We start from the raw sequence: 13,146 nt of genomic DNA, 5'->3' as shown, positions 1-13,146 counted from the left end.
TTCTCAGAAGCATGGAGTTAGGTGCTGCTGAGTACAGATCCTAATGACTTCTCTCCCTCCCTTCTCAGGAACATGATGTAAAATTTGATGACTGTGGAGTGATGGTATTGGGCTGTGGACCGTATCACATAGGTAAATCTTTCTTACAACTCCTCTGTCCTCCTTGCACCCTCAAGCCTTCTTGGATATTCTCGTGGTTCGTTTGTTCCTCTTCTCATATGGTGCCAAAACCCTCCAGAGCACAGTGCATAGGACATCAGTTCCCAGCACAAGGTTTGTCTTTTACACTTGCTTGGGGACTTCATTTCACGCACTGGAAAAATAGAAGACTCTTTATTACTTTTCACTTGAAGCTGGAGAGCACATCACCTAGTTGTGATTTCCAGAGTGTGTGTGGTGTGTTTTTTTGTTTTTGTTTTTTTTTTTAATCTTACTTTTTGCAAGTGTTAAGGCCTCTAGAATCTGGTACCTTGTTATGGAAGTTTGTTTCTGCCGCAGCTTTCTTCAGTCGAATGTGTTTACTGCCAGCTCATGACTATGTTGTTATATGCTATCTGTTTTATTACCGTAAGCATATATGTTTATGATAATATTTGGATATCTTCAGCTACTTTTGTATAAACAATTCTCCATGTGCTGTTATTTCAGCCCACTTCAATGATTATGCAGTGTAAGAGTTTTCTCATGGTTATGAGGACTGGGTAGACAGATTGTGCTGAATTCTTTGTATGATGACTTTTTCTTTTCATGAATCCTTTCCAAATAGCTTGCAATTATTATGAAGAAAAAAACTATTTTTCAGAAATATTTTTGCTCTGCATCTCACAAACAGTGATAGTTTTTGATAGCTGAAACTTAAACTGCATTCATTTGTTTTGCTTGGGAAGACAGGTCACGTGATACACTTCTGTTGCTGATTGTAGGACGTGTCTTTTTGAACTCTGTTTCCAATATGAATATTGAGATGAGTGAAATCAGGAGGAATGCTCCAAGATTATGCTATTTTCTGTGAACACTTCTGCTAGTCAACATGCTGTGCAGGACAGTTGCAAAAACAGAACATGAAAAGGATGACAATGATATTTAATAATTTAATCGAATGCAGATGAAAACATTTTGCACTGTTCACCTGAAACTACTGATAATATAGATTTAGCATATAGATCTGATCTTGGTCTTGCCTGTTCTGTAATTTTGATTAGATCATGACAATCTTTGCAGAAGATTGTAACTAAATAAAGTCTGCTAATAGGGAAAACAGTTACTAGTTACTACCATCTAAAAGATGTTTTCCAGGTGCAATAGCCAAGTTGACTTTTTTTTCTTTTCTTTTGTTATTCTTGGAGAGCAAGTATGCAGTGTGCTTTTTGCCTATGCTTTCAGAACTGTAATCTTAATTCAATGGGATCTACTTAGTGTTCCCTGTGGATTTACATTTACAAAACAGGGATAGGTCAGAAACAGGTAAATGATTTGGATGGAAGTTAAAAAATGTGAAGTTACCATTTTTAATCACGCATTGTCTTTTCTTTGTGAAAACTGAGTTTTAACTTAAAAAATGATTTTTTTTCAAAAATACTTGAAAATATATTGCAGCAAAATGTCGATACTGTTGTGCAAAAATGCAAATATTAAACTTTTTTGGAGGAAATGTGAGGTCATTTCATAGGTCATGCTGTAGTTTGTATATAGAAAGAAAATTACCCAAATTGAACTGTTTTATTTATTTATTTCCCTGTTCTTTCTTGATAACTAAGATGACAAGTAGAAACATGATATGAATTCGGACAGTTAAGGACTCTTGACCTTCCGAGAGCGCCTTGACCTCTGGCTTCTCGAGAACCTGAGCTGCAGAGTGCAGCCGCTGGGCCTTGGGGCTCCTGGTCGAATATTCAAGGCGATGCTTGCTCTCCGCTCCTGCCACGCGGCTGTGTCCTGTGCTGGGAGAGGGACACCCTGGTCAGGTTTTGTTCCTATAAAAGTCAGTCCTGAAAGGCAAAGGTGTAAAAATAAACTGTGCTGCCGCGTGTGTGGACGAGCAGACCGCTCTGTACGGTGCGTGGTGTGCACACAAACCTAACATGATCAAAACCTGAAAGCGAGTTCAAAAACATGCATGTATTGATGTAGTGATTATCTTCGCAGGAGCGGTGTCTGGTTATGTTACAACAGCCATTACCAGTATTACTGCTTGTTTGCCGTCTTCCCCTTTCCCGCTGTTTGGACACAACCGTTACTGGCTGTGGCTGGAATACACTTACATGTGTTCTGCTGTCTTCCCGGGTAGTATCCAAAGCAGTCAGATGGGGACTCCGGATGACCTTCATGTCCCAAAATTGAGGTTTCATATACATGTAAGAATACCTGAGTAATGGAAGTGAATTAAAAAGAAGGTTAATGAGCATCTGTTGACCCTTCTGGGAACCATTCAGCTTCAAACGTGATTTCCCTCTTTTCTGTGGGGTTTTAGCTGTGGCCTAGTTGTGTGATGAGATTCCTGTTTGCAGGTGTAGGGAAGTAACGTGTGCGCCTGTCAGCGAGTGACCTGTGACAGCCGTCTGCTCATTACTAGCTGTTGTGGAGACACCAGTGCAGCACAGTCTGAATTTCCAACCTATCTTATGACACAATTATATATGAAAATACTGATATCAGTAATTAACTATCATGTAATGGCTGTGAATACATCACGATGAGGTCAAGGTTTTGTAAGCATAACCATTTAATGATGCTTTTTAAATTTAAATATGCATCATTCTCTGTTGAGGGTAGCCCTCTTAGATGTTTGAGCATAGAAGTTCGTAGGACACTAGCCGTTAGCCTAATGGTCTGGATTACAACGCTGTCTGTGGCCAGCAGGGTGCTCCTGAGTCCTGATTCCCCAGCTGTCTAGACCAGGGGCCTTTCCGAGTCCTGGCTGAGTCCCTCTTTGCTTCTTCCCTGGAGATGTGGCCGCAGTGCTCCCTCGGGGCTGAGGGCTGTAGGATGTGCCTGCCTCAGAGTGCTGCTGGAGCCACCGTGGCCTTTAAACCACGGTGAAAGGATCACCGAGTGGCTCACAAAGTATTCCTCTGTCGATTCACCTCACCTAGAGTCAGCGCTCGGGAAAGTCGAACCCGCTGTCCTGTCGTTTATCTGTTGTTTGGTTAGCCACACTCTGCTTTTGGCAAGGTAAAAAAAACACTTCCGTCTTTTTTTTTTTTTTTTTTTTTTTTAAACCATGTCTGTGCAAATGCTTCGTGTTTCCTGGACTGAACAGTGCCATCCCCTAATCATGCGCACTCATTCTGTCGCCTCTGAGTTTCTGCCTCTTCGGTTCATCTCAGACAAAGTGCACTGGTTAGCAGGCGGTAGGAGCTGGATGGGCAGCAAGAGCTGACACGAGCATTTACGCGTGCAGGATGACGGCCGTGTTAGAGGCCTGCGATCCTGCGCAGCTGGGCTGACATACGTGTGCTTGGAGGCTCACGCTTGTGGGTGCTTAGTTTCCATGGGAGGACAATTAGATTTCTCGCTCTGAACTGACAGGAGCCAGTGCTGTTTCTTTTTTTCTTTTTTTTAAGCTTGAATGCTAAGAACATTTGTTTGTGTTCTCTTCCCGCCCATCCTTCCTGTCTTTGCCCACTTCTCTGTCCCCTGGCAGGCAGCAGCGTGGAGTTTGACTGGTGTGCTGTCTCCAGCATCCGCACGCTGCGTCAGCTTGGCAGCAAGACAGTCGTGGTGAATTGCAACCCGGAGACAGTGAGCACAGATTTTGATGAGTGTGACAGACTATACTTTGAAGAGCTGTCATTGGAAAGGATCTTGGACATCTACCAACACGAGGTAAAGAAAAGCAGTGGCAGCAACAAAAAGCCATGAAGCAGACCAAACTTTTCAAAATTCATGTCATCAGCTTGCTTTGGCAGAGCATCTGGGGGTGCGGGGGGAGAGCTTGCTAGCTAAAGCTGTTTGGTTTGGGTCCCGATGTTGCATTTTACACATCGTTGATGTTCCTAGCAGACTGCTCAATAATGAATGCCAAATAAATATTAAATTATTTTGCAAGATGCCATATTGTGCAATATTTACAAGCAGATTTAATTTGCTGCACAGTCATTTATCGCGCAAATTGTTCTGCCCTTGCAGTGCTGAGCTTCAGCACTTGAGCATATCCTTGACTTTAAGCACAAGTACTCCCCTGAAGCAAGCAGAGCAACTTACATACCTAACAGTAACTTGTGCTTAAGAGCTTGCAGTCCTGGGCCTTACAGTACAGTGGGGATGTATCACATGTTGTTCAGCGTGCAGACAAGCAGGCTGGGAATGGGCCACTGGAATTGCCATCAAACCATAAGATGTTCCAGTTCCTGATCCAGATATCACATGTGTCTGTCAGGGGTTTTCAAGAGCTCGGAGCTTCTGATACCAAGATACAGAGAGGAATCCCAGGCAGACTTGATGGTGAGAGGATTTATGATGGAAACAATTTGTCCTGGTATAGGAAACGTTGATTTCTGTCTGGTAACGTGCTCATCTTGGATGCTGTGGCTGAGACTTTCAGAGACTTTCAGAGATACTTCAGGTCCTTCACCTCCCTTGAAATTCAGTGGGAGTTGGCTATATAACTTCCTGAAGCAACTTTGCAGAACCCAGGTCATGTTAAGCTTTTGATTTTCCTTGGCTCTTCTTTCAGTACATGACACTTCGAGATGAGCTCCTTTGTGAATGCAAGCAAGTTTCTAAAATGGTTTTATCACTTGACTGCATTTTGATCATTCCCAAATTTGGAACCACGCAAAAAGCCACTCAGAACTCAGGTCCCATTCTCTAAACTTTGTTCTTGAACGCCACTTGCAGAATACTGTCCTGGGACCATTTTTCAGATTGCATCTTCATACTTTCCTATTTTTTCATCTTTTTTTACATCATCTTTAAATTTTCATGAAAACAGACTCTTTACTGGAAATCACAGATTTAGGACAGGCCAAAAGACTGGCAGCTTGCAGGAGTCTTAAAGGCTGATTTTCAGATGCTTTAGGATTTTCCATGAGGTTCAGCTCTATAACATTGAACTCTTGTTTACTTAAACAAAACTGAACTTCTGAACTTGGGCGTGGAGGAAATTGGTGTGACAGTCTGTCAGAGAAATAACACTGATGAAACACAGCGTCTAATTACTGCAGGATCAAAGACAAGGTAGAGATAGGTGATGAGGGAGCAACTACTCATTTTAAAAACATAGTGCTCGTAATTAGCACGTTGGGCAAGAAGAATACGTGAAAAGAATAATGCATACGTTTTAGAGCCTGGGTTACGCCGCTTGGGACAGCAGTGCTTGGTGAGTCGGAGGTCGTGGTTCTCAGGCCACGTTCTGGCCTTGCTTGTGCTGGGAGGCGTTGCAGACCTCGAGGTCTAACAGCGACCTTCTCCGGTACCCAGAGCTGAAGGGGAGGGATGCTCTGGCAATTACACCGGCTCAACCAGCTGTGCTCATGAGCTGAACTGTGATAATGCTTCTGGGCATGGTTTTAGCCTGGTGGTGGGAGGGAAAAACGGGGAGAAGGGAGTTGTGGGGAGTTTGCAGAAGATTCTGGTACCCAGGCTTGGGTACAAAAGCCACCAATTCAACGTTTGCTGTGCCGGTATTAAATCCATTAAGATCTGAGTCGAAACAGCCAAAGTTGTGCTCTCTAGTACATCTCAAGAAGAGGAATGAATGCTCAGCTGTTTTGGAGCTCTTCTCTTAGGCAGTGACAACAGGGAACGGTGTCAGTATACTGAATTTGCACGTGTGGAAACTGAGTCTCTGAGGCGTGGAGAGACTGCAGAGAGCCACGCAAAAGGCCACTGGCAGCCCTGGGGACAGACCCCAGATCTCCAGCAGAATATGGTCCAAAATGGATCATTTGCTGTATGTTGTTTTTTTTAAAAATGAGCAAGCCAAATGCTAATGCCCTGTTAGCAGAATCCTTCCTCAAGAAAATGCAGTTGGAAGTCAGTCCCTAAGGAAACAACCAAGTTCAAAACTGAGCTTCTGATTCAGGGATCTCTCACTGATCCTGCAAATACCTCCTCTCCCAGCTTAACGTAAAACACACGAATAGTGCCATGATTTCAGCCCAGTCTTTTAAACTTCCCTGCTCGTTAGACTTTCAAGGTGCAATGAGCAGTGTCAGTGGGACAAATCCTTGGAAAAGTGCTGGAGCAGTGACAAGGCACAGGTAAAACCGTGGGCAAAAGATGGACAGAGCCCTTTGCCCTCAGTAGGGATAGTTTGTGCGTCAGCTCCCTAAACGTTGTTAGGATTAGCATCAAACCACAGGCAACTGTTAAACTTAGCTAAACAGGGGCACTGACCTGTCCCAGTTTTCTGATCAGGCAAATTAGGCTATATCAAGGAGTAAGTTTAACAGCGAGACTGCGGGAGCTGGAACTGCCCACTAGTGTTGCTCACAGCGTAGCATGGTCCTATGCCGGTGACATACTCAGCTGTCCCTCCTCTTCCTCTCCCTCGTGTCCCTTTGCCTGTCCCTCTCCAGTCAACGTTCATGGCTGTGCAGAGTGGAGCTGTGCTTTGGAGGGAAGCTTAATTTGCTGTGAGCGTGCAAAGCTAGGTGGCAGTCCATGGGGACAGTAATTAAAAAATAAAAATAAAAAAAATCCTTCCCTCAGATTTATTGGCTTTTTGTTTCCAGAGGAGATGTTCCCTTTTTATTTTAATATCTATCTGCTTGAGGGTCTCTTCTGATCCTTTTTCAGTTTCTGAAACGATTCATAAAACTAAAGGAGGCTCTCAGGTACAATTTTAATGGTCTAATTTGTTTTCAAACTCAGGGAAGAAGAAAAACCAACTCTATTACTAATGGCATAAAAGCAAGGTAGTAATAAAAAGAGTAATTTTTATTATAAAGTGGAAAATAATTCTCTTTAGGCTTCTTTCAGTGGATTATGTACAGTATATATCTGAAAAAGATATGCTGGCAAAGATACTCATTTTCTTTATAGTTAAAATATGGCTGATGACAGTGTTACGTAGTGGAGTCCATATGTGTCTGCCCACACTGCTCAGTGGTGCGGTCCTGCTCCTGGCAGGGCAGCACTGGTCTTCAGGCGAGAGTGTTATTTGGGAAATACAGCAGAACTGTAGGAATTCAGGCTGAAAGCAGAGTCTCAGTTTATGGCTCTTTCTGAGTAAAAATGAGTACCTGAGTCTTTGCTCTCGGTTTGAGTAAGTCACCCCCTGTGTTGTCTTGGACCTGGAGTCCCTAATGCTATCCCAGCTTTGACGTAGGCAGCGTTTTGATTTTACAGGCTGAGTGACTGAAATTGTTTTGAAGGAAGAGAGAAGAGACAAAGCTGGAAAGTCCGGAGGTTAAAATATGTTTAGGATAGATTGAGCTAGCTCTGATGCCCTAAGCGGGCTCGTCACAGCCCCCTGCTTGCTCTGCCCTTGGCGAGCGAGGCGCGCTTTGCTCCCTGTCCTAAGCTCTCGCAGGCAGTAGCTGTTGGCCGGCAGCTGCCCGTCATCCCGGAAACGACTGCTTGGGGAAAAGCAAGAAACATGGTTTCCAGCACTATATATTAGCATGTTAGGCAAATGAGTAATCTTGTCGTCCTTGGGATAATAAGCACTACTTAAATGCCAGGCTTTTTTAGTGGATCTTTATTATGGTAGGAAATTAACCACATTAAAGTTAAGCCGGGTTTGTATTAGCATTTATCATCTGTTTTTTCTGAGTCACTTCTAGTCTATCCTGCTCACAGCTTACAAGTCTTGCACTCTAAATCCCTTTAAATCCCTCATTAAGAAGTTCCTTTTCCAGGAAGGCCAGCAGTGCTAACCTTCTTCGGGGAAAACACCCTTCTTAATTAAAAGAACATTGGTACTCTGAAAGATAGAGCCAAGCTGTGGATCACCCTGTGCATTGGGTGTTTGATTTATGCTTCTCATTTGCTAGAGGTGGGCAAAACTGTGCGAAACACATCTCTTGCTTCAAAAGAGCCCTTCAGGACAGCAGTACTGTGGGTCTGATCCTCCTTTGGGCAAAGTTTCACCAGCTTTAATTTGGAAGTAAAGTGCCCACTATTTAATTACCCTGAATTATTACATGATCTAAATGTAATTCAAATTGTCATCATTGTTGCAGGTACTCTAAGGCCTATTATTCTTACCATTGAAAAATTTCATGCCAGACTATTTTGAACTTGAAAGCCGTAGGGGGGATCTATGTAGAAAATGCCCGTATTTGCACCTGAAAAAGGATGTATTTGCAAGCGAGCTCACTTGTCTTTTTGTTTTATGCCACTTATTATTTCCTCACTTAAAATGTTCTGGTCACGCAGTCAGAAACACGAAATATGCCGTTGTGGCTGAAGGATGCTGTGCGACCTGATCCGCCTCATCTGCTTCAGAAATTGAGGCACTTGCAAATCACCTGCATAGAAAGGAGCTTGTATCTGGCTGAATACTTGCAACTACCACAAGGAGCTAGTCAAGAGTAATGAGGAACAATGAAAATAAAGGGTTAAACGTAACCAGAATAATTCACCATCTCAGGCTGTCGGACAGATCAGACTCTGTTGAGCTGCGCTGCTTTGCTTCGTATGGGCCGGCACAGGGTCAGCAGTGAGCGCTCCTCAAAGGTTGGCTTCTGGGGCTAGGGAAGGATGTTTGCTTAGCAAATAACTGTGCTGGCAGAAAAGAAATGACTGCTTCCAGTTGTTTTCCGTTGCTCCTCTGCTGGAGGTTACTGCCTTGCAACTCTGTAGAGAGAAGAAAAAAAAAAGAGAGAGTTTGCCTGAATGTCTGCTGCTCTGGCACTCCGTGACCAGGAGCGAGGGAGGAGAGGCTGTTTTCTCTGAAGAGCTGAGCTGATGGAGAAAGGGCCTAAAACGCCCTGTTTGTTCATGTTGTTGTGTCTGAGGGTCAGAGTAGGGGAGTGGGAGCAGGCTCGGTTGGAGTGATGATCCCCATGTCTGCATGCAGAGAGCCCTGGGGGGACAGCTGAGCAGGAAAGGAGTTTTACATTTTGTTGGCCTAGCTGCAAAGCTAGGGAGCACCTGGCAGGCTTGGGCTTATCCTCCCTGGGAAAGCAGAAGTAGCTAAACAAGAACTGAAAACAAGGTAACAATCTGTGGTTCTAACAGAAGTTATAAACTCTGGGCTTAAAATCCAAAGGCATGTGAACACGGCAGGCTCCTGCAGCTTCCAAGGGAATTAAACTTCAAGTTACTGCTGTGTGCTGAGACACATCAAGCAGGATGCTGTTTTTTTAGGGAGGATGCACTCTGTATCATGCTTTGCTGCCTGGGTACCGCTGAGTCAGCATATGTATGATCTGCCTTTACTCATAGCAACTGAAAAGTGAGGCAATCTAAATATTGTATCCTTACTTATAACAGCTCTTAATGTTTAGTAAGACTGAATGCGACTGTGCTACTTTCTCTCTGCCAACAGGGATGCAGTGGTTGCATTATTTCTGTAGGTGGGCAGATTCCCAATAACTTGGCTGTGCCACTGTACCAGAGCGGAGTGAAGATCCTTGGCACGAATCCTTTGCAGATTGACCGGGCAGAAGATCGCGCCATGTTCTCGGCTGTTCTGGATGAGCTGCATGTGGCCCAGGCCCCCTGGAAGGCAGTCAGCACACTGGTAGGTCGGGATGTACAGCTAGGAGGTGATAAAGTGGCTTGGGGTTTTTATGAGCATCTCCTCAGGGGGACTGACTTACTGATAAATGTTGAGATTCTGAAGATGCTTAACATTTGGCAGTCTTTAAACTGCCAGGATTCATGAACTTCTTGATCCCTGCTATAGCTCAGGTCTTCCTGCCAAGCTGTGCTTCATGGGAGTGGAGGGAAATTGGAAGGGAAGTGTCTTTAAATCTTCCTCACAAAACATGAGGAATATACCCAGGAAAAGTTAGAGCCACTGCTAGGTTATTCTGGTTTTATCCTACTGGCCTTGAAAACTCTTCTAGCAGGTGGAGACTGCAAAGGAATAGAGATTTGACAGCACCACTCTTTTTGTCTGCTGAAGCTCTTTGGACAGGGAGGGTCTGAAGATGACAACTCTGGAATACAGAAGGGGTGTATTCAGTTCTGCTCAGGCTGTAGTCCTCTACTTTTTTTTTTCTTGCTATCTTAATAGCTAGTAAAGTGCAAATGCAGGCAAAATTGACATTTTGGATATGACTTGAAAATATATTCTTGTTCACAGCATGTTTTTCCTCCCTGTCTTTAGAAAGATGCAGTTGAATTTGCAAGCTCCATGAGTTACCCATGCTTGTTGAGGCCTTCCTATGTTCTGAGGTAAAGCTCAACCATCAGAGCTCGTCAGGTTGGGTGTATGAACTGCAAAAGCTGTGTCAAAGCAGGGGAGAGAAGAATTTCACGGCACATGTGGAAAACACTGTGCTGGGTACATGCAGAATAAAGCTGCCAGGCTTAACAGGTGGGACGGCTGCTCAAACCAATGAAAGAAGCCAATGGATCTCTTATATCCCTCAGGCACAGAACAAAGATAGAATGTGATCGTAATAGCGTTTGTTTAACGCAATTACCTTTTTCATATCTCGGGGCCAAAACCACAAGCCATCTGGGATATTCCTTAAGGCCCCTGAGACTACTCCATTGAGTCTGCCCGTACAATTAAGCCAGAAGATTGTTTGCCGCCAGTAAAACAGAAGGGAACATGCTGAGGCCATTTATTGGGGTTAGCATCTGTTTTCAGAAAATGACAGTACATCTTTTGAATGCAGCTTCTGATTTGCAGGGCTTCACTGCTTACAGGCATGTTTTGTCTCCTGCACTTTGGCAGCTGCTTCTGTTTAAGTAGATAGTGTACAGGACCACACACTTCTGACAGCTAGACTTTTTTAAAGGAGTTGCATCAGCACACACACAAGTTATGAATGATCACTTCTCTGTGAGGAGTTTCTTCATAGTTGAATGACTCAGCACAGAGAGAGAGTTTGGGCACAGTTTACAAGTGCAAATAGAATTGGAAACAGGATCCTTTTGACATGGAAAAGAAATGCATGTCAAAATGAAGGGGCATAATATTCATTTTCAGTGGAGTCAAAGAATACTTTTATTTAGGAAAAAAAAGAGAAAGAGGAAGGGAGAAAGAGGAGGATTTCATGTATGTTCAATCCTCAAAGGAAGTATCAAAGCATACTTGAAGTATCCTGTAGAAACTCCTGCTGAATGATGACTTTTCTATCCAATGTCTGATTCTTGCAGTGGGGTTGCAGAGCAAAGTTCAAAGCCTCCGCTCAGTTCAGGCGGACAAGTTAGAAAGTGATGATGTCGTTCTCTAGATTTTTAAGGCATACTCCTTTTAGCCTGTTTCCATACCTATTAAATTCAGTATAGGCCTTTTCCATGTAAGTATTTGCTAATGCAGTATTTCCAAGGTAGTGTGAGCAATTCAAGGCTGTTTGGGGGGTTAGGGGGACTTTAGGGAGAAAGATGAAACTGTGGAAGGTCAAACTTGAGGAAATAGAGTGAAAAGCCCTAGCACAGCATACTGTCTGGCTTCTATTGAGGGCAGCCAGCCCTCAGCTATGTTCCTTCATGCTTTGAACAGTTATGGCCTTTAATAGTTGCCAATTGCCTTGGAAAACTAATTGCATTCCCCCCCCCCCCCCCCGACTTGTGTAGTACGCGCCAGCTCACATCCTCAATGGTGTAAGTGACATAGGTCTGTGGATTTAATTGAACTCCATTGATTTACATCAGCTGAAGATGTAGCCCAGTAAATATAAGTAACTATAGCTACTTGTAGCTATTTATCTTTGGTGAAAGTGACAGATTTCTACCAGATTTCATGGGATAGATCCTTCCTGCACTTTTCCCGCAGCTTCTGTGAACTTGCCCACCAAAGCAAAGGGGAAGCTGAGCAGCCATGTGGTAGAAGTGGCCAATATAGCATCTTTTAGAAAAGCTCCCTCTCTTTAAAAGGGAGCTGAATCACTGATTCCCAAGCCATCTTCTCCTAAACCTCCTTCTCTGATATTACTGGCAGCTACATTTCAAAGTATATGGCTTTTAGATACAACATTCAGGCATTGGAAAGCCTTTAGGGGCTGGGCACAGCAAAACAATTCCCCAGCAAAGAAGGGTCCATTTCCATCTGCATTCACACTCATAACTAGCACCTGTGGCCTTGTGCTTTCCTGGCTTCCTCTGTCACTGATGAGCCCATGGGCTAAAGGTGGGTTGTGTATCTTTTGTAGTGAGCTGAGAGCTAGCCTGCATATATAGTGGAAAAAGGCTGGGTCTTGAGCAGGGATCTCTGGCTGAGTGGCCATCTGCTCCAGCTTAAAAGGAGGTCTAAAGGCCTGGATCAGAAAGGGGATTTGGCAACAGTGCTATGGCTCTACAATTGCAGTTCTTTAGTTGATCCTTCGCTGTGGTTCTCTTGGTCACTTGTCTTCTCTGGGAAGTATAACGGAGGTTCATTCAGTACTGCTCTGCCTTGCTTTCAGTCAGGAGAGGAGCAAGCAGCTCAAGTCAGGAGCTTGCTTGGCTAGTCTTTCACATAAAGGTGGTTGGCAGCCCCGCACTCTGGTGTCTAGCGCTCTGATGTCTCCCTGGAAGCCGCCAGGGAAGATGACCTGTTTGTTTTGCCTTTCTCACAGTGGGTCTGCAATGAATGTAGTATTCACTGAAGAGGAGATGAAGAAATTCTTAGCAGAAGCCACCAGAGTCTCCCAGGTATCAGCCCTTGCCCTGCCAGTGCTTTTGCTTGTCCTGATGTTTGCTGTGTTTGTTCACCTGCACTAGCTTTGTTTTCCATCTCTTTCTTTCTGTATTGTTTTTTTTCCTTGTTCTTTACCTTCCTCGTTTGGGGAGGAGCCAGTGAGATGCGACTTTGTCCACGCAGTTCGTTCCCTAAAGGGCAGACCCTGCGAACCTGTGCAAGCATCCTCACTTACAGCAGTGGGATCCCCTCGTGGAGCAGGGACAGCAGTTAGATATACCCAGGCTGCTATTTCTGACCAGTTTGTTATATAAAAGCCAAGACAGGGTAATGGTCTGGGACCCCACATGCCCCATCCAAACTTGCTAGTAGCAAGCTAAGCCAACCACGATAGCACTGAACTTACCTTTCACTTAATTTCTGAACCATTTTTCCTTGCTTCCTTGAACAACTTAAAC

The 13,146-nt window shown here is 44.1% G+C and overlaps 1 protein-coding gene across 1 annotated transcript in view; it reads left to right on the top strand.

The window, feature by feature from the left end:
* Positions 1-13,146, top strand: part of CPS1 (carbamoyl-phosphate synthase 1) — a 99,510-nt gene that overhangs the window by 65,448 nt on the left and 20,916 nt on the right. The window contains exons 24-28 of the mRNA XM_013952187.2: positions 69-132; positions 3,644-3,825; positions 9,440-9,634; positions 10,226-10,293; positions 12,627-12,702. Coding sequence (XP_013807641.2) covers positions 69-132; positions 3,644-3,825; positions 9,440-9,634; positions 10,226-10,293; positions 12,627-12,702 — 585 coding nt within the window. The remainder of the gene's footprint in view (positions 1-68; positions 133-3,643; positions 3,826-9,439; positions 9,635-10,225; positions 10,294-12,626; positions 12,703-13,146) is intronic.

The sequence above is a fragment of the Apteryx mantelli genome, chromosome 6 (genome assembly GCF_036417845.1).
Source record: "Apteryx mantelli isolate bAptMan1 chromosome 6, bAptMan1.hap1, whole genome shotgun sequence".
NCBI lineage: Eukaryota > Metazoa > Chordata > Aves > Apterygiformes > Apterygidae > Apteryx > Apteryx mantelli.
This window is presented reverse-complemented; position numbering and strand designations above follow the sequence as displayed.